This window comes from Prionailurus viverrinus, chromosome C1, assembly GCF_022837055.1.
Source record: "Prionailurus viverrinus isolate Anna chromosome C1, UM_Priviv_1.0, whole genome shotgun sequence".
Classification (NCBI taxonomy): domain Eukaryota; kingdom Metazoa; phylum Chordata; class Mammalia; order Carnivora; family Felidae; genus Prionailurus; species Prionailurus viverrinus.
Window position 1 is genome coordinate 55,537,812 of NC_062568.1, and position 18,495 is coordinate 55,556,306.

General features: G+C 42.8%; 1 protein-coding gene across 11 annotated transcripts in view; it reads right to left on the minus strand.

The window, feature by feature from the left end:
- The window catches only part of RAPGEF4 (Rap guanine nucleotide exchange factor 4), a 294,734-nt gene that overhangs the window by 80,276 nt on the left and 195,963 nt on the right, over positions 1 to 18,495 (minus strand). For all 11 annotated transcript variants that reach the window (XR_007154849.1, XM_047871388.1, XM_047871390.1 and 8 more), the window contains 4 exons: positions 10,660 to 10,713; positions 10,246 to 10,352; positions 6,127 to 6,248; positions 4,276 to 4,459 (listed from right to left, as the gene is read on the minus strand). Coding sequence is in view for 10 of the 11 variants with exons in the window: in XM_047871388.1 (XP_047727344.1) it covers positions 4,276 to 4,459; positions 6,127 to 6,248; positions 10,246 to 10,352; positions 10,660 to 10,713 (467 nt within the window). In the remaining variant the exon portion in view is untranslated. The remainder of the gene's footprint in view (positions 1 to 4,275; positions 4,460 to 6,126; positions 6,249 to 10,245; positions 10,353 to 10,659; positions 10,714 to 18,495) is intronic.

Here is an 18,495-nt window from a genome sequence, read left to right on the forward strand (position 1 = left end):
TAGGCTTTAAGGGAATTCCCGAATTGCAGATCTACCTAGAACTAGATTTGGCAAATGGCATCTACTTCATTTCCCTCCCACTTCTAAGCTGGTTTCTGATGGACTATGCTAAAGAGCGGGACATCATGTCTCACTTTTCTTGGAAGAAGAGGTTGAGAGGCATGTACAGCAAGAACCTTCTTTGTCTCTTTTTATCCAGCTAGCTGCAAGTTTATAACATTCTGCTTATCTGGTCACTCCACATCTTTTTGCCCATGGCCCCCTATCCAAAATATCTGCTCAAAGGTAAGCAGAAGGAACATTTCTATTGGCAAGGATCTCCACTGTATCTACTCGCTGTTGGGTAACCTCTTGCTTTTAGACTTATAAACAAAGCAAAATCAAAACAATTAGCTCCAAGAGCTCATTTTAGGTTTGATGGCTCTGTCTGTGAGCTGCAACAACAGCACCATCAACTTTCATTGTTCTATAGCACTTGCCCCCAGTGCCATCCAGGTTTGCACCTGTGAAACCAGGATGGGCATTGTGAGTCACTCTGCCTGCCACCACATAAAAAGCTAATTTCACATTCGGGATGTATGTTTTTTTTTCAATACCAATAGCAACAAGAGTATGCCAAAAAATTTCCCCTGAAGCTCTATTCTGTTTTTTAAACTACAGAACATTCTTTCATAGTTTGACAGTTAAAATGCTGCAGTTAATGTAATAAACAGAGAATTTTTCTAAGTAGCCTGTCAAAACAAGTGACACTTTTTTTTTTTTTGCTAGCGAGTCTCAGATTCAGAACAATGGGAAGTACCTTTCAAAGCAACATCTTCATTATACAATCAAATTCTCAAAGTAATCTTCTCATCAAAGAATATTGTGTTATTTCTTTCCCAGTAATTATCAGAGTTCTGCAGCCTCTCTGGCAGTGGTGACTATTATAAAATGCAGCTGTGCTGAGTTGAAAAATTGGGGGTTCCTGCCCTGGTCGACATGGAGCCAATGCATCTCATGCCTCCACATTTCCTAATGACTTGGCTGTCTGGGCAGTAAAGCGTCAACATTTCCAGGACCTTTACACATGCCCTCGGGTTTCTAGGAGCAAAGTGCTCAGGGGTCTCTTTAAGGACAGCAGTGATACTGGAAATTCTTGATCACCTAAGCATATTTTCTTTCCACTTAAATAAATTAGATGCTACAAAGGTTATTATCAGACTCCCTCCACCCCAAAAAAGGTGTATGTGTGTGTGAGTGTGCGTGTGTGTGCATGTGCATAGGTTTGAAAGTCGGTCTCAAAAAAATTAGATTCCTTCTTTTTCACTTTCTCATCTCTTGGGAGCTGTCATTCCAATAGAAAGAAAATCTAAGAGTATTGAGTCAGAAGAACTACCAGTTCGATTCCAATTTTGTAGTTTGATAAAACCTGGAAAGGAAAGAAAATCCCAAAGGAACTCAAAATGATATGTCTTGGAATACTAGTATAACCTGTATGTTCTAGTGATAGACTGGAAAAATCCAACCTTTGGAATATAGTTTTCTCTGAAGAATCTTTGGGCTGCCAAGGATCATGCAATTCAGTGCTGTATGGAAGAAAAAAAGCACAAGCACAGGCTCTCTTTCTAAGGGTGACTCAAGAAACCAGCTCTCAGGGTCTTGTGAGGGTGAATCAAGACAATAGCATGAATGTTTCTAGCACACAATAGGCACTCAATAAGTGTGTTTGTTGCACCAGATCCTAATTTGAGAGTGCCTCACCTCCTGGATTATAAATTCTCCAAAGGCAGGAACCATTTTATTATTATTATTTTTTAAAGAAAACCTCTTGGTACATGCTCAAAAATCTTTGTGAATCAAATGGCATTTCTGCTTCCCTTGAAGCAACTAAGAGCTGCAGGAACATTAGCTGCCAGCAGACATTCATTTGTTCATTCGTTCGCTCAGCAAAAGTTTATTGGTGGTCTATTTAGTGGAATGCACAGAGCTAGGAATATGGCCTTTTCTAACTTCTATGCCAGATTAAATCCCCCCTCTCCATATTATACTCTATTAATGTACACTACATTTTCCTTTGTAGCATGTACTGCAGCTATGACAAAATGATTCCTTGCCTAACTATTTAAGGTCTGTCTCTTGGACTACGCAGAAAGCTCCAGAAAGGAGGTGCAACCCTCTTGTTCGATGTTTTAGCCTTAGCAACTAGCATAGTATCTAGGACAAAATAGGTGTTTATCAAATATTGGTGAAGTGAACAAATAAATGAAAAAAGAAATGGGATATGTCTTTGCCTTTCAGAAACTCAGTTTAAAGCAATGTTTCTCAATAGGAGCATTATTTTCAGGACAGCTCCTTATTTTGCAGGGTCCTAGGTATTGTTGGGTGTATTTGGCAACCCTTGGTCCTAACCACTGCCCAGTGAATGGCAGAAGTGTGCCCCCACATGTACTGAGGCAACCAAAACATCCTCCCACACTTGCAAATGCCCCACTGATTCAGAACCACTTCTGATTCTGATTCTGTCCCACTTCTGATTCAGAACCACTGTATGGCTTTAACTTGAATGAAAGAGGCAAGAAGAGCAAGAAGGGGATGGATCTAGGAAATGATGAGAAAGTAAAAATGATGGACAATGGGACATAGGTGTGTGGGGAAGGGAGAGAGGAAGTGGACTCACATGAAAGAAAGCACAGTTTGGAACGGTGTTCATTTGAGTTCTCCATGCCTTGATGATTGCCTTGTGTCCCCTTAGCCACCCACCCCTGTGATGTTTCAGGACAGACAGAGCATAAATCAGCTGGGCAAGGTTCTTGGATACTACCCATAATTAGGTCAGTGAAGTTCTGGCTTTTCTGTTTGATAGTTTGGATTTTCCCATACAATTTTTGTTTGAAGAAAGGGTTTTGAGGATAAAGGACCAGAACCTAACCAGTGTTCTAGAGTTAAACATGGTGGTGCTAACTAGGATAAGGGCAGGCCTATGAAACACATGGAGGTGGACATTAAGACCCAAGAGAAAGTCCTGACAAAGGAGACATCGCATGACAACAAGTGAAATATGTTGAAGAAAGGAAACAGAGAAGCACTAAGAAGTACTATAAGTTGGCATGAGGGGCAGATATTGAGGAAGTTGGCCTAAGGGGCATGGCACTTTTGGAAAGACATGTGAAGTTTAATGCACTTGTTGAGACCCATGAATAAATGGAGGTTGGCCATGCCTGTGACTCAGAATCGACATCCACAGCTGCTGGCACTGGCCACAGGGTGGAGGGCTGTTTCATTCCCAGAAGAAAATCATAAGCCTGTGCATGGTGGCCTTAACACCAAGTGCCAAGTCATGCCTTATTAAAAAGGTTTCCCCAAGATTGGGACTGTGGCATATGCTTCTTTATATGTCTCACAGCAACTGGGAGAGTTCTCTAAGTACAACAGGGGCTCAGTACATTCTTCTTGAATCCATCTGATTAAACACTTCAGAATCCTCCAGTTTAGCTGATAGGTTGTTACTGAAGGTGAGGTGGGTTTCAGTTGAGATGGAAGGGAGAGAGCATCTTACTAGTGGGAGGAGGTCTTGAAGCACTAATGCAGCAGTGGTATTCTCTTAGGAACGTGCCTTTAAGCTAACAAGCAGAAGGTTCAAAATGGTGTGAAAGGATGTGTTGAATGAATGAACAAACAAAGGCACAGGCATGATGTCTATGGTTCTGATGACCTCCGCCCTATTGCATTAGAAAGACAGGGGCTGTCACATTCTGGCATGGAAACAGAGCAGTTTCTGTTGGTCATTGCCCAAAGGTTTTTTTTTAATGTTTATTTATTTTTGAGAGAGACAGAGACAAAGTGTGAGAGGGGGAGGGGCAGAGAGAAAGGGAGACAGAATCCAGAACAGGCTCCAGGCTCTGAGCTGTCAGCACAGAGCCCGACACGGGGCTCGCACCCACAAACCGTGGGATCACGACCTGAGCTGAAGTCGGACACTTAACCAACTGAGCCACCCAGGAGCCCCCTAAAGGTTTTTTAATATGTGGACTTAGTTTTGACATCCCGAACCAACCACTAAAATTCTGTACAGTTTTAACTCATGCAAAAGGGAAATGGATTTATCTGGCTCAAAAGTAAAATAGAAAAGAGACAAACACTGCTGTGTCCCACCTCCAGAGCCTCCCCTTTGGCCCTGAGTGCAGGCCAGGACCTGGGAAATCAGCCTGCTTCCCTGTGGCCCAGGTGAGCGTCGTGCTTCCGCATGCCCCTGGCCCCAGGGGACTGGCACAGGGTGCGCACTGCGCTCTTACTCACGGTTTGCGGAGGGTCATCCTCATGTGGGCGTCTGGGCCCATCTGCGACAGCAGCAGCATGGTGTCCTGCAGCTCCTCATCACACTCCTTCTTCTCCTCCTCAGTAGGCAAAGGGGCATCCTCGTGCTCGTCATCCAGAAATCGATAAAATAAATATTTGTCTTGGAAATGGTGTTCCTGGTCCACTACGTGAAACATGAAGGCAAGGATCAGCTGTTGTCCCTCTGCCTCACAGCCCCGTTTACCAGAAGCAAATGGCTGGTGTCGGGCAAGAGAGCCAAGTGGCAGCAAAGCGGTGAGACTCCTCAGCCCTCTGACCCTGCCTCGCCCAGGGCCGTGCAGCTGGAAGACATGACTTCCCAACTGCGGTCATGCAGGCTCTCTCTGACCCACCCGCCACTGGCTGGCCCCACCACGTTCTTATGAGAACCTGCCAGCTTTTCTGAGATGAGCACTCTGACCAGCAAAAATTGCCTTGGTGACATCTTCTGGCATGTGGGACATGTGTCCCAAACAGGAAAATAACCAACTGCCAGATCATGCTCTATAATGGTTTTCGAGCACAGACTTAAAACAATCTTACTCTATAGGGATCAGGATTCGTATTTTTCTTTCCATATGTACTGTTTGTTAACATGTCTGCACTTTAAAAAAAAGTTTAGAGGGGCGCCTGGGTGGCTCAGTCGGTTAAGCAGCCGACTTCGGCTCAGGTCATGATCTCGCGGTCCGTGAGTTCGAGCCCCACGTCGGGCTCTGTGCTGACAGCTCAGAGCCTGGAGCCTGTTTCGGATTCTGTGTCTCCCTCTCTCTCTGACCCTCCCCCGTTCATGCTCTGTCTCTCTCTGTCTCAAAAATAAAAACAAACGCTAAAAAAATTTTTTTTTAAATAAAAAAAAGTTTAGAATAAAATTAATTGTTTGAACAAAACTGACGAGACCGAGCTTCTAGGTCATATAACCCTAGAAGTAACTTAGGGTAATTTCCATCCAGTTCTGATTTTAAAAGTTTTGTTTTCCCCTTGTTCCTTTTAAAGAAAAAGACTTAGATCTTGGTAGGACAGTCAGTGAACTTGGCTCAGGATCTCTCATTTCTATGTCTTAGAGACGCAGACCCTCAGGATCCATCCCAAACCTGCTGAGTCAGAATCTGCATTTTAACAAGAGTCCCAGATGGCTTGAATGCACATTAAAGTCTGAGAAACACAGGTGAAGCCATCATTAGATTCTCAGGCCTTGGTAAATTAAATGAACGATTTTAATGGTTTGTCAGTTTGGAAAAGTGGTCGTTAAAGCAAATGGCATGAGCAGATCAACCACAGTCACACTCCAGTCCTGAACAGCTACCCTGCCCCACAATAGCCCCTGAGGGTGTCAGGGGCTGCAACAGTCGAGCACATTCCTGATTTTAAAGATGGTCATCCCGTGTGGATACAAATTGGCTCTCCCAGATAACGCCATTGTTAAAAGGCAGCTTCTGAATTCATTACTTCCTTTGCCTGCCACCAGCCCCGCCGCACATCGCATTGCTCTTCATTCTGCCCCTGCATCAGGATTGCTATGCTCAGAGTATAATCACACTACCAATGAACCGTGAATGCAAACTAATAAACATAATTGGAACTGATGCACTTGGGTCGCAATTTCATTTTCCCTTCATACATTCTCCCATGTTAGGGGGGCACGATGGCGGAACATAGCAATCAATAGCATCCGCTCGCCGCACTCGTATTGCTAAATGAAGATGCCGGCTCTCTAGGCCCCTAAAGGGACCATAATTCCTTTTTGGCCCATTTGGGAGCGCAGCAACAACTTACCCAGGGAAAGGGTTTTCCAGGGCCTAGGGCTCATCTTACCGTGGTTGAGCACGCCGTCTTCTACCAGCACTTGCCACATGCCAACAGCCTGAGTTCGGGAGTGGACACAGGGAGTCTGCTGCAGCATCCAGTCCACCAGCTCGGTTCCCACACAGCATTGCCTAAGGAGAGGGGAACACAAAGGATGGGAAGGCACGCCCTCGCGGAGGAAGGCTGGGAGATGGCTTCTGAAAGACCTTCCCGAAACGCTTGTGCTCCTCCACCATAAGACGTCTCACTGCAAACAAAGCACGGCATGGCGTGGCCTCAGGTTCTCAAACTTTTGTACAAACCAACAAAACCACTCAGCTCATGAGGGAACCTTCCAAGCAATGAAAGAGCATTACACACTGCAGCACCAGGGGGTACCGAAGGGCCACTAGATGGGGAGTGTTGTCTAGCAAGCTAAGCCCGGGGCCAGGAACTCTCTTGTCTCGCTGGTCCCGGAAAATCTCAGTGCAAAACGAGGGCAAAGTGACATCTGACTTCCTTCACCCGAGCCTGTGAGGAACGAGTTAATGTTTGTGAGGCACTTGGAGGTGCTCCACGAAAGGCGGTGTATAAGTGCAAAATTATATAGCACTTTATATTTTCAAGTAATACTACTGATCTTCCCCAGAGGGGTGTTGGGAGAAACAAGCAATTAGCGATGCAAATCTCTCTGAAAAAAGTCCTATGTAATGAGCATCAGCACTTCTGCAGAGCTTGTCATCTGAGGAGCTCCACATGCTTTCTGCGTAGTCACACATTCACCCCTAAGTTGCCCCTCTGTGGTAAGTTCGTCAGGATGGGTGAACTGCGTGCATTAGTTAGGAAACATATAATTAGGAAATACTGAGACCTTCAGTGGGGTGAGGGAGAAGGGCAGGTGTTTGTGGCATGATGGTTCAGAGGAGGAAATGGAATCTTGAAGCCCTAGGAATGAATCCCAAGGGCCAACACAGGAAGTCACAGAGCAGCTGGGGTCTTTGCTACTGGTGGCCTCCCATCCCAGGCTAAGGATGGCACCATCTCTGGGGGGTTGAGCTCAGGAGCTCCTCTCTATTTTAAACTGGGAGTTTCCTGGTGCTGTGCCACTTTAGGAAGAGGCTTAGCCTGGCAGGAGTCATTAGATACAGCACTGTGTCTGCTAGACATTAGCTGTGTGAGTCTGGCCATGTCGTTTCAACTCACTGGTTTTCAGTTTTCTCATCTATCAAAAAACGAGGACGAAAAGATGGCCCCTAATGTTCTAGGAACTCTGAAATCTGTCTAAGCTCCTGGGATGCCCTGATTCAGGTCCAATCCTAGAACATTTCGCAAGCAAGATGTACTGAGGAGGCCGTCGGATTTCCAGGGCTACTCTGAAAACAGTCTACACCCACAAAAAGAGCTTCAATGAGCAAAGGGGGCACCTAGTAACTATTCATTCCGAACACAGGAACTGTCAAAACATGGCTCTTCTAATTTCAGAATTTATCAACGGGAAAAGTGTCATAAAAGTATAAACTAATCGATTCCATGTGGCTTTTAATTCAACGATTCTCTTTACTAAGAGGAACTCTGAGATGATCTCAGAGCACCTGGGTCCTTGCTCAGGGTATGAGAATCCTGCAGTCAGCATACAGAACAAAGACCCACAGCTGTGCCACTTGCAGCTGATAGAATCACTGAGTTTCCTCTCCATTAAAGATCTCTAGCCACTTTAGAATCGACAGCAGACCTTAGCATGGTGATGACTTGCGGGGATACCGTGTCTGGGGAGACTGCAGCCATGATATAAGCAGGTGGGCAGGAGGAGAGAGATGGAACTAGAAAGTACAAGATGTGGGGCAAGGAACTTAAACTGGGGTGCAGAAAAGAGAAATCATGCCTTTGGCTTCCAAATGAGTCCATGGGTTATTACCAACAGATCATTAATTTGTGTCATAGGGTGTGGAATACACATGACACCTGTATTTCAGGGATTGAAAATGTTAGTATGATGGAGCAAGAAAGAGTTTACGGCTTCTGACTTCTAGTTTCCATTTTGTCATAAAGATGACATATTTTAACAGAATTTCCCTAATGCAAGTCCACACTTGGAAAAGCATAGTCACATCTTAAGTCAGGGGAAAAAATAACAAAGACTTAAAAAGAAAAAGGTCCTTTAGCCATATGAGATTTTGAGATTCACTTGAGGAGTTAAAGTGCTTTAACTCTCTCCGGGAATATGTAACACATGATTTTTTGTTATTTTTTTTTTTAAAGTTTGGGGGTACCTGGGTGGCTCAGTCGGCTAAGCATCCGACTTGGGCTCAGGTCATGATCTCACGGTCTGTGAGTTCGAGCCCCGCGTCGGGCTCTGTGCTGACAGCTCAGAGCCTGGAGCCTGCTTCTGATTCTGTGTCTCCCTCTCTCTCTGCCCCTCCCCCACTCGTGTTCTGTCTGTCTTTCTCTCTCAAAAATAAATAAACATTAAAAAAAATAAAGTTTATTTATTTATTTTGAGGAAGAGAGAGAGACAGAGAGAGAGAGAGAATATTGTGCTGTCAGCACAGAGCCTGCTTGGGATATTCTCTCTGTCTCTCTCTGTCTCTGTCTCTCTCTCTCTCTCTTTGCCCCTCCCCTACTTGTGGGCATGCATGCTCTCTCTTTCTCAAAATAAATAAGTAAACTTTAAAAAAGGGCTGGATGAATAGTCTGTCTTAAGAAATGGAATGTGTCTTCGTGATAAGACTAAAGTGTTTCTCAAATCCCATCTCATTTCCAAAATTCTCTTCAAGACGAGGTCAATTAATGTAACAAATATCCTGTCAGTTTTAGTCTTATAAACATGTTCATGACAAGCACAAGTGGAAGAGTGTTTGTTTTCGAGGAGTGCAGAAAAAGTGATCCAAAGAGGAGGAATTTGCCTGTTTTGCCATCTCTGTCCTTGGGAAACAGACTGGATCTTGAGGCACATGTACTCAAAGGTTTCCTATACGGTGAATGAGGTCTAATTTTACAGGTTCTATCATAGTTGACAGTCATAGAAATACATTTATCCTTCATGCTAACTTTAAAATGTGTATCCTGGCTTTCACTGTGTCTTATGAATTTGGTTCATGTGAATCGAATAGGTTTTGACTCACGCCAAGTCTGATGGGTTCTGAGGTCATGTCTAGACTAAATGGGAGAGTTGAGTGACTGCTAAAAAAGGGCTATGAGGGTAAACCACGGGTGCAAGGAGAAAAGTGAAAGCTTGTGTGCCATGCATAGGCCATTCCAGTTCCTAAACCCATGGTGAAGTGAAAAAAAATCAAAAGCTAAAAGATCAGACATGAATCCTCAGTTGACCCACCAGTGTTCAGTCATCCCAGAAGATTCAACTACATAATTCCTTAACTCTAGTGACAGCTATAATGACTCCTTATTCTAAATAATTATAGACGTGATAGAGTTGTATACTCACTATACGCACACTAGGATGAAATCCTACAGTAGAAAGTAAACTCCGTAAAGAACATTGTATATTTTATTCACTCCTGTATCCTTGGGGCTTAGAACACAATAGCATCTGGTGCCCAGTAGGTATTTAACACATTTGTGGAACGAATGAATGGTAGAATGGATGAAAAGATCACTGAACTTGGAAATCAACCAAGGTTGGTTGGCTTAAGCCCTGGCTCTGCCACTCACTAGACTTGTGACTTGGACAAGGAAAACTATTTACTCTCTCTGAGCCTCACTTTTATCATCTGAAAAATGGCCTAACACCTACCTAGCAGGGCTGTGGTGAGGATGAAATAGGATAACAGGGAAAATGGCCTGGTGGAGGGCTTCAAGCAGAAATAAATGCTAAGTAAATGTTAGTTTAATCTCATCTAAATCTAATAGTTCCCCTAAAAAAACACTAGCGAACAGAAATGGAAAAGTTTTCTTCTCTTTGTTTATCACAATTAAACCAATGTCCAAGCAAATTAGTTTAGGAGTAACTGCTGGGAATATTAAGGATAATTAAAGCTAAGAAGGGATCTAAGACAAACTTAGATCTTCCAAAACCTGGAGGATTATAAAACATGCTACCCATAGATGGAAAACAAGAAAACACAAGTTTGTTCCAATGTCACTAAACATGAATCTGAGGGAGGCCACAGCCTTTAGAATTATTGCACATACCTGTATGTCTTTAGGTGGTATTTTCTATCTCTTATCATGTGAGGTGCTCGAGAGAGAATGGCATTTCGTAAAATTTTTCCAGCCCTGAGGATCTTCTCTGAAGGAACCTACATTTTAATCAGGTGAAAGGAGGGAAAGAGGAAGAGGGAGAATTTATAGAAGGAAAACAAACCAGATGAATACTTAAATCACTTTCTGACTCTGGCTTGAAAAATACAACACATTCACATATTTACATTGTTCACTTGTATGACATGTCCCTTTTATTTGAGAACTGATACACACTGAATAGTCGTTATGTCTAGAAAATGCACCCGAGGTCTCCTGATGTGATGCTCTGACATACTGGCCGCCTCCAGTGGTTACCTAAGAAGTTGGCTCTGAAGGTTCATCAACCCACCTACATCCCATTACCTTGGTAATGGTGTTAGCAGGACGAAGAGGAACGTGAGGTTCAATGAGAGGTGTCTGAAAAATAAAATGTTAAGGCAAAAGAAAATTAAACAAAAAGTACACTAAAGAAAATTATGGGTTGGGGGATAATAAGAAACATCCATTTTTATAAAACTCAAAATAGAATTAAAAAAAAAACAAGAGATAAAATCTGCCTGAATAACTTGAATGCAGATGCATTCAAAGGGCAAAATTAGACCTTCAATTTGCCAAAATTTAAATATAAATTATTAAAAACGAAAAAAACCAAACAGATAGGAATGATTAGATGTTTGCAGGCTTAATGAGAAGGGAATCAATATCTACTCAAAGCATAACAAACATCAGAGCAGAAGAAAAAGCAAAACAAGATAAACATGTATGGAGATTAAAATGACCTATCTCGGGAGATAGGGATAAAGTACTGAATTAGAATGGAAATGAGCAATTTCATCCTCTGTCATGTAGTTAAGATTCTTTTCCCTCAATTTGTATTTTTGGAAAAAAAGTTGTAATTTCTAAATGATACTTCTTGGTGGTTTTATGTACTCAAGTTCCGAGGACCCACTGGGGCAGCTAGGGCACCATCTCTGTCATTTGCAAAGTGGTATACAGTTTTCAGGATTCCGTGACTGAAAGAACAGCTCTAGGATACAGATTAAGCTGCCACTATTATCCACATTCTTCAGATGAAGGTGCTGAATTGCGATCCCAGGAAAATGACTTGCTACACAGCTACACAGGTAGGTCCCTTAGTCCTGCCAAACCCTTCCCTCTAGTTCTCTGTGATGTCTGGCAATGGCATTTCCAAACGGAAGAGAAAGATTTGTGTTAAAGATGGCGGTAGGACCATTAACACAATGCTATTTATGTCACTTCCAGAAGGTTTCAAATGATGATAGGTTTAGTTATGAGATTGTGATAGGCAGAAACAATGCCTCCCCCCCCAAAGATGTCCATATCCTTATCTCCAGAACCTGTGACTATAGTAGATTACGTGGCAAAAGGGATTCTGTAGATGTGGTTAAGTTAAGGCTCAAAATAGGGAGATTATCCTGGTGTTTCCTGGTGGGCCCAGTGTGATCATATGAGCTCTTAAAAGATGGAAGAGGGAGGGCAAAGCATTAGAACTAGAGAGACAGCAGTGTGAGTTGGACTTGGCCTGATTTTGCTGGCTCTGCTGATGGAAGAGACCAAGAGTCAAGGATGGAAGGCAGCTTCTAGAAGATGGAAAAGGCGAAGCAATATATGGCTCTTCCCCTAGAACCTCCAGAAGGACTTGGCTGCCAACACCTTCATTGTTAGCCCAGTGAGACCCATTTCAGACTTCTAACCTACAGCATTGTAAAATTATTAATTTGTGTTGTTTTAAGCCACTAACCCTGTGGTAATTTGTTATAGCAGTAAACAAACAAAAAGCAAAAAACTAAAACGGACATTATTATACTTTATAATGAAAACTCTACTTTTTGCAAACTGAAGCCATTACACTGAAAATGAATCAGTAGATTTTCCCTCTAGTCCTAATTTAAAAAATACAACCAATGGAGGAAATAAAAGTCAATATTAATTTAAAATACTTTATGTACCTAAATACAAATATGCATGTATAAACATATACCTTCCTTTTTATCAACAATAAATTTCAGATGAGTTGCTGCTTTGGACATTATAATAGAATTAAGGAAACGAGGGACAGAATGGAAAGCTTTAAGAAAAGCATAGGTGAGATGCAGATTTACTTAGAATGAATGAAATCTCACTGACTTACTTAAACATTTTCATCACCTCCCTGGCATCAAGGAGACTTTTTGCTCCCTCTGGAAATCACTAGAGCACAGGTGTCAAGCAATATTATAGTATTTAAGCAGCATAATGTTTACAACCAGCAAAGAATCTAGACCAAGGAACGTCAGCGTGGTCCAATTCAACAGGAGCTTTAAACAGAGACTGACTTTGCCCGGAAATAGCCCACATTCCCTTAGGGCAGACCTCTAGATGGGAGAGCTACCGTGCCCTGTGTTTGTACTACTTCCTCAAAGAAGACAGAGCTGTGTGATCCCAAGTCACCTGAAAAAATGTTCAAAAGCACCAGACCAGCATGCATCAGGGCTCTGGAAATGTGTGCAGTTAAAACATGCTGATTATTTCCGAGTTGTGAGTTCCCAGCAGTCATGCATCCGACCTCTTTACATTGCATGGGTTGGTTTATATGTCCAGGACTATGCCTGGTTGTATATGTAAATTGTAGAAGCTTCTGGTTATTCTTGAAAATAGAAACCCATTTCTTCTTCCCATCTTAGAAGAGGTACAGGCATACGTGGTCTAGAGTAGATGGATGTGAGATTAGCTTCTGAGGCGATCTTTTCTTCCCCAGGAAAAAGTTGACTCTCCTTTGCAGTAGTATTTGAGAGGCTGGCTGAGCTAGAGGTCAAGAAGATGCCCATGCTTGAGGACTACTGATGAGTATTTATTCTTTGATGGTGCAATGAAACATTATTTGAAGAGTGGATCTTTTCATTTGTTTCTACAGAGATGGCTATATTTGAACAAAATGCTAAAAATGGTCCCTAGGTCAGTTAATCTGGATAGTTCACTTTTTGATTCCTTTGAAAGTATTACGAAAGCAAAGGAACCATCAGGCTTCAACCAGAATTGTTCCTTTGATTTGTAACTTCTGAAGAGGTAAAATGTAGGCAACATTGCCATTCAGCCTCATAATCCTGGTACCAGTTCCAGGACCAAGAGGCTATTTAATCTGTTGAAAGGCATCGTTCTCAGAACCTTCCTTGGCTCAAAGATTTTAGGTTTAGGGGTAATGCAATGAATGGATGCTTTGAGAAGGGGACAGTCTTTTTATTTAAATAAAACCTCCAAGGAACACATGCAGGGTGAAAGCAGGGAAAGTTTTATTTTGGGGGAATAAAAATTTGTCTTTGAAAGGGAAACTATATCCAGTGAGGCAAGAATCCATGTTGTAAGAACTACAGTGGTGTCTAGCAGCCATAGGTGGTGAGACAGAGGGCATCTGTGACAGGCAGACCGGGTCCCTGAGAAACAAAATCACTGTCCAATGCCTGCTCAGAGACCCCTCCATTATGAGTGTGGCTTTATTGCTTTTGTATCTGCTTATCTCCTTTTTGGGTTCCCTTAGCTTTCAAAGTAAAGCTCCTTTTAGGAATTTCACCTTAGCTGTGCCTTAGAGAAATGAGGAAAGGAATGTCATTTCACAAATGATTAGATTAAATGGGGGAGGGAAAAAAGCAGGATAATAATATTGGTGAGAATTAAAACAAGAAAAGCAGCCCTAAGGGCAAGACTAAGCATTTCCTGTGTCAGGCTTTTTATACACGCTGTCTACACATGCACCTTTATATCTGCTATCTCATTTTTTATCGAGAACTAGAGCCAGAGAAATATAGGGACTGAGTTCATTCAGCTAATACCTGGAAGAGCTGGGGGTTGAATCCGGGTCTATCCCACTCCAGTATCTATGCTGCAGATACAACAACCCCATACCACCTGCATTTTTCTTTGACAGACATTTTTGCTCACCCTATGGATGAGTTAATGTTCTGCTTACTTCAAGTCCATTGAGAAAAGTGCATCTAAGCCCTTCTAAGTTCTCAGGTATCAGACCTGACTTTAAGAATCTTTAGCAATAAGTATTCACTGTGACCCACTGAGATGACACATTAGCACTGATGCATCATGCTTGGTCTGAATTAACTTTTTAAAAAGCGTGTTTGTTACGATAGAACATTTGGTATTGAGGAGGAGCTGTCCCACCAGGGCTAAGACAAATATACCAAGGACATGGGTAGCAGTCAAAGGGTAAGCAGGATAATGAAGCCACTCAATACTTCTCACAGGGGTAATTTAATGCTGGGAACTGGCTTTATGGATGGTGGAGGACCTGCAAAGGCAAATGGGTAACAGAGATGCCAAATCCAGATGTCAGCAGAGCAGGAAGCCCTCCAGTGGGGGACAGAGGGACGGGAGACTGAATTGGGCATCCTGGCAGAAGCCGGAACCCCGGGGGGGGGGCCCCCAGGTCCTAGCTGTAGAGGTGCTGCTAGGGATGCTGCCTGCCCTCCCAGGGCCAAGAGGGAGGCAAAAACCCTCTTGCTTTCAATCTCCCTCCAACCAGGGGCCAGAGAAGTAAGGAAAAGAATTTCACTTATAAATGATTAAGTTACGCAGAAGAGAGAAAAAGGTAGCGTGGTGGTATTAGTGAGATGATCCGAGTAAGAAAACCAGTCCTAAAAGCAGAGCTGTGGCCAGAGGAGCCTGGGAAATACTCTCTGCAGAAGTTGGTCTCCTTGTGATACACAGCTGAGTGCAGGAAGGGCAAGAACTACTTTAAGGACAAGCAGACCCAGGACCTGCACAGCAGGGTGGTGGCAGTGGCCACAGAATGGGGACAGGGCTGCCACATGCCAGTCCTGTCACCCTTTCACGATTCCACGTCCTCCCGGGCATTCTTCCTGTTGCACCACGGGCAAGGAAGGTGGACAGTGAGCTAGCAGGGTGAGGCTTCATTAATGCCTCTTTGGTGTGTTTCCTAGGGCTGCCCAATGTTTTGTCCTATAGCCAGAAAACACACATCACAAATAAGCCCAAAAAGGAACAGACCCCTCCCTGATTAAACTGCATACATTTCAGCACATCAATCATGTGCTGAGGATAAAAATTCTTCTTCCCCACCTTGGCATGAAAGAATCCAAATTGGTCTGTGAAAATATGATCCTAAAAAGCTAGGCAGAGAGAACAGATAAAGGCAGAGGTATTCAGCTTTCTCTCGGCTTTTCTTGGCTTTCTCCACCAAAGACTTCCCTCAGGATTGACCGTAATTGGTTTTTGTTTGTTTCTGGAGAGGGGATGCATTCTACTGCTTTTTATTATATTTATATTACTACTGAAAAGGAGAAACAGTGAGGGAAAATATTCCTTTTGGCACCGGAGCCAATTCAGAAATACTAATCAGGTGATGAAAAATAGGAATTTAGCCTCTATTACAAAATGCACAATAACTCCCCAGTAGGTTATAATGAGGTATAAGGCACGGTAATAGGTCTTATGAAAAACCATATTCAGGCCCTTTTGAAAGGGGGTAATTCATTTGACTCGAGTGTTTGCTCACAGAAGCCTTTTGCAAGGCACAACATTTTAAGCCAAGAGATAAGAATAACAAGCTAGATTGGGACCAAAACTCATGGCAGAACTCTGGCAACTCAGTGCAAGAAAAAGTCTTGTAAGTCTACATCCAGTGTAATGCAAGTATTTACTAAAGTTGTGTTGTGTGCAGAACAACGTGCTAAGCTAAAGCAGAAGCCTGATAAAGTACCCGGTCTGCATGAGCTCTTGATCCTGATGGGAAGGCAAAACTTCTGGGGGTTAAACAATTAGGGAGACAATAGGAGTCAACAAACAAAAGCGACGACATTCTAGATTTCAAATTTCCCCTTTCCAACTTGAAGTGAGGAAATCGCTAGAAAGTGGGGAGAATTGGGGCGCCTGGGTGGCTCAGTCGGTTGAGCGTCCGACTTCAGCTCAGGTCACGATCTCACAGTCCGTGGGTTCGAGCCCCGCGTCGGGCTCTGGGCTGATGGCTCGGAGCCTGGAGCACACTTCCGATTCTGTGTCTCCCTCTCCCTCTGCCCCTCCCCCGTTCATGCTCTGTCTCTCTCTGTCTCAAAAATAAATAAACGTTTAAAAAAAATAAAAAAAATAAAAAAAATAAAAAAAAAGTGGGGAGAATCATATTCTATTTTTTAGTGGAAATGCTATACTTTTAGGAGTTACATTCCTTGGCATTTTAAAATAATACAACTAAGGCCTTAGAAATATATGTCTCATGAGAATTGTCATTTGTGTCAGCACTCTTTGGTTAACGGTATGAAATTAAGGGCCTAAGTCAGACTTATAAACAGATTTCACCACTCTGAAATGACTACCTAAGTTTTCCACTTGTTAAATAATGGAAAAATAAATCATCTATAGACCTTTTTGGTTTCTTGGGTAGGCCTTTTTTTTTCTTTTTTAAAGTTCTTAGTTCAAAATTGGGTTATAGATTCCCAGTTTCAGCTTCCACATGTAGAAAGATTAAAAGTTACTACTGTGTCCATACAACAAGAAAGAGCCAAACAAAGTGAAAATAATGACTTTTCTGGGGCCCATCAGAGGACTGAGATTACAGGGCAAACCACCACCCCAGAATTGGGAGAGACAAGGGAATCTGGGGTCACACCTGGGATCTGCCCACCTGGAACAGAGGCCACAGACTGGTAGGTGCCCTTAAATGGTGTGCAGTTAATTAAATGAGAAAGCTTTAGACTGTTGTGTCTCTAACATCATGGCAGCCTGCTTAATTAAGGAAACTAAAATCTAAGCCTGTACAATCACAAATGGCCAACTAGGTTTGAAGCCATAGCAAGTCAGTAATTTCTTTACTTGGCTTCCATCTTTTGAGTATAAAAGTATCTCCCTGAAATCCTGTCAGTGGAGTGCTCCTGACCACTTCCAGTTTGGGGATGCCAGATTCAAATCAATTTTTGGTCAAAAAAACCTTTTCATATTCCTCGGTGTATGTTTTAACAGTGGTAATTCTGATGAATTGCTGAAGTGACTTGAGAGTGAGAAACTCCTGGGGGCGGGGGCAGTCTTAGGTGGGCCCCTACACTTTTGTGGGTTTTACCTCCTGGAACCTGACCAGGTCCTCTTGGTGAGGAGCCGAAAAAGATCTCCTAGTGGCTCTGGCAGGAGAAGGGAAGAGAGTGTATTGTGAAATACACCCAGAGCATTCTCCATACCAAAGGCCTACTGTCCAGGGAGAAGACTTTACTAGAACCTTATCTTACATGGGGGAAGGGCATTTCTCTAATTGTAGCCCCCTCTAGTCTTTCTCTTTCACCCAAGGAGGAAAAAGAAGCTAAGAAACTGCTGGGAAGGTCACAATGCAGGGGCACAGACCCACTAAATGCCTGAGCCTTAATGATAAGATTACAGGACATTTCCCTTCCCCTATATGCCCCTACCATACCAGTATAAAAGCAGTGGATCACAGCCAAAAGAGTTGCAACATGCAGACTCTATCTAAGGAGGAGTTCTTAGGGAAGCCCAAACACAACAGAGACAAAAACAGGGCACTAGAGGAATTTGAAGACTTTGGCATCTATAGCTACAACAAACATTAAACAATGCCCAACTCCCAGGCTGATTAACACAAAAGTCACACTAACGACCTATTTATCTTAGCTCCTATTACTCAGCATATCATATCTGGCTTTCAACTAAAAAGTAAAAGGCATACTAAAAGCAAGGAAAAAACAGAGTCTGAAGAGACAAAGTAAGCATCAGAATCAGACTCAAGTATGACACAGGTTTTAGAATTGTCAAGCAGAAAATTTAAATTAACTATGATTAATACATTAACAATGGAGTTGTATTCCACTAATAATACTAATAAGAAAGCAGATAATATGAAATAGTGGATTGGGTAATATAAACAGAGAGATAGAAACTTCAAGAAAGGAACCTCTTCCTTCCTTTTTCCTCCACTGACCAGCAACAAAGAAGGTAGAGCAGAATGGGGTGGATGTGGGAGAAGGCAGATCATACCTCTCAACCCACCAGCCATGTTTCTTCAGACACTAGACATCAGCAAAAGCTGGAGGTTTTAGAAACGAATCCAGTAAGTTATTTTGTGGAATATATTGACAAGCTGATCTTAAAGTTTATGTGGGAAGGCAGAAGACTCAGCATAGCCAACACAATATTGAAGAAGAGGAACAAAGCTGGAGGACTCACACTGTCTGA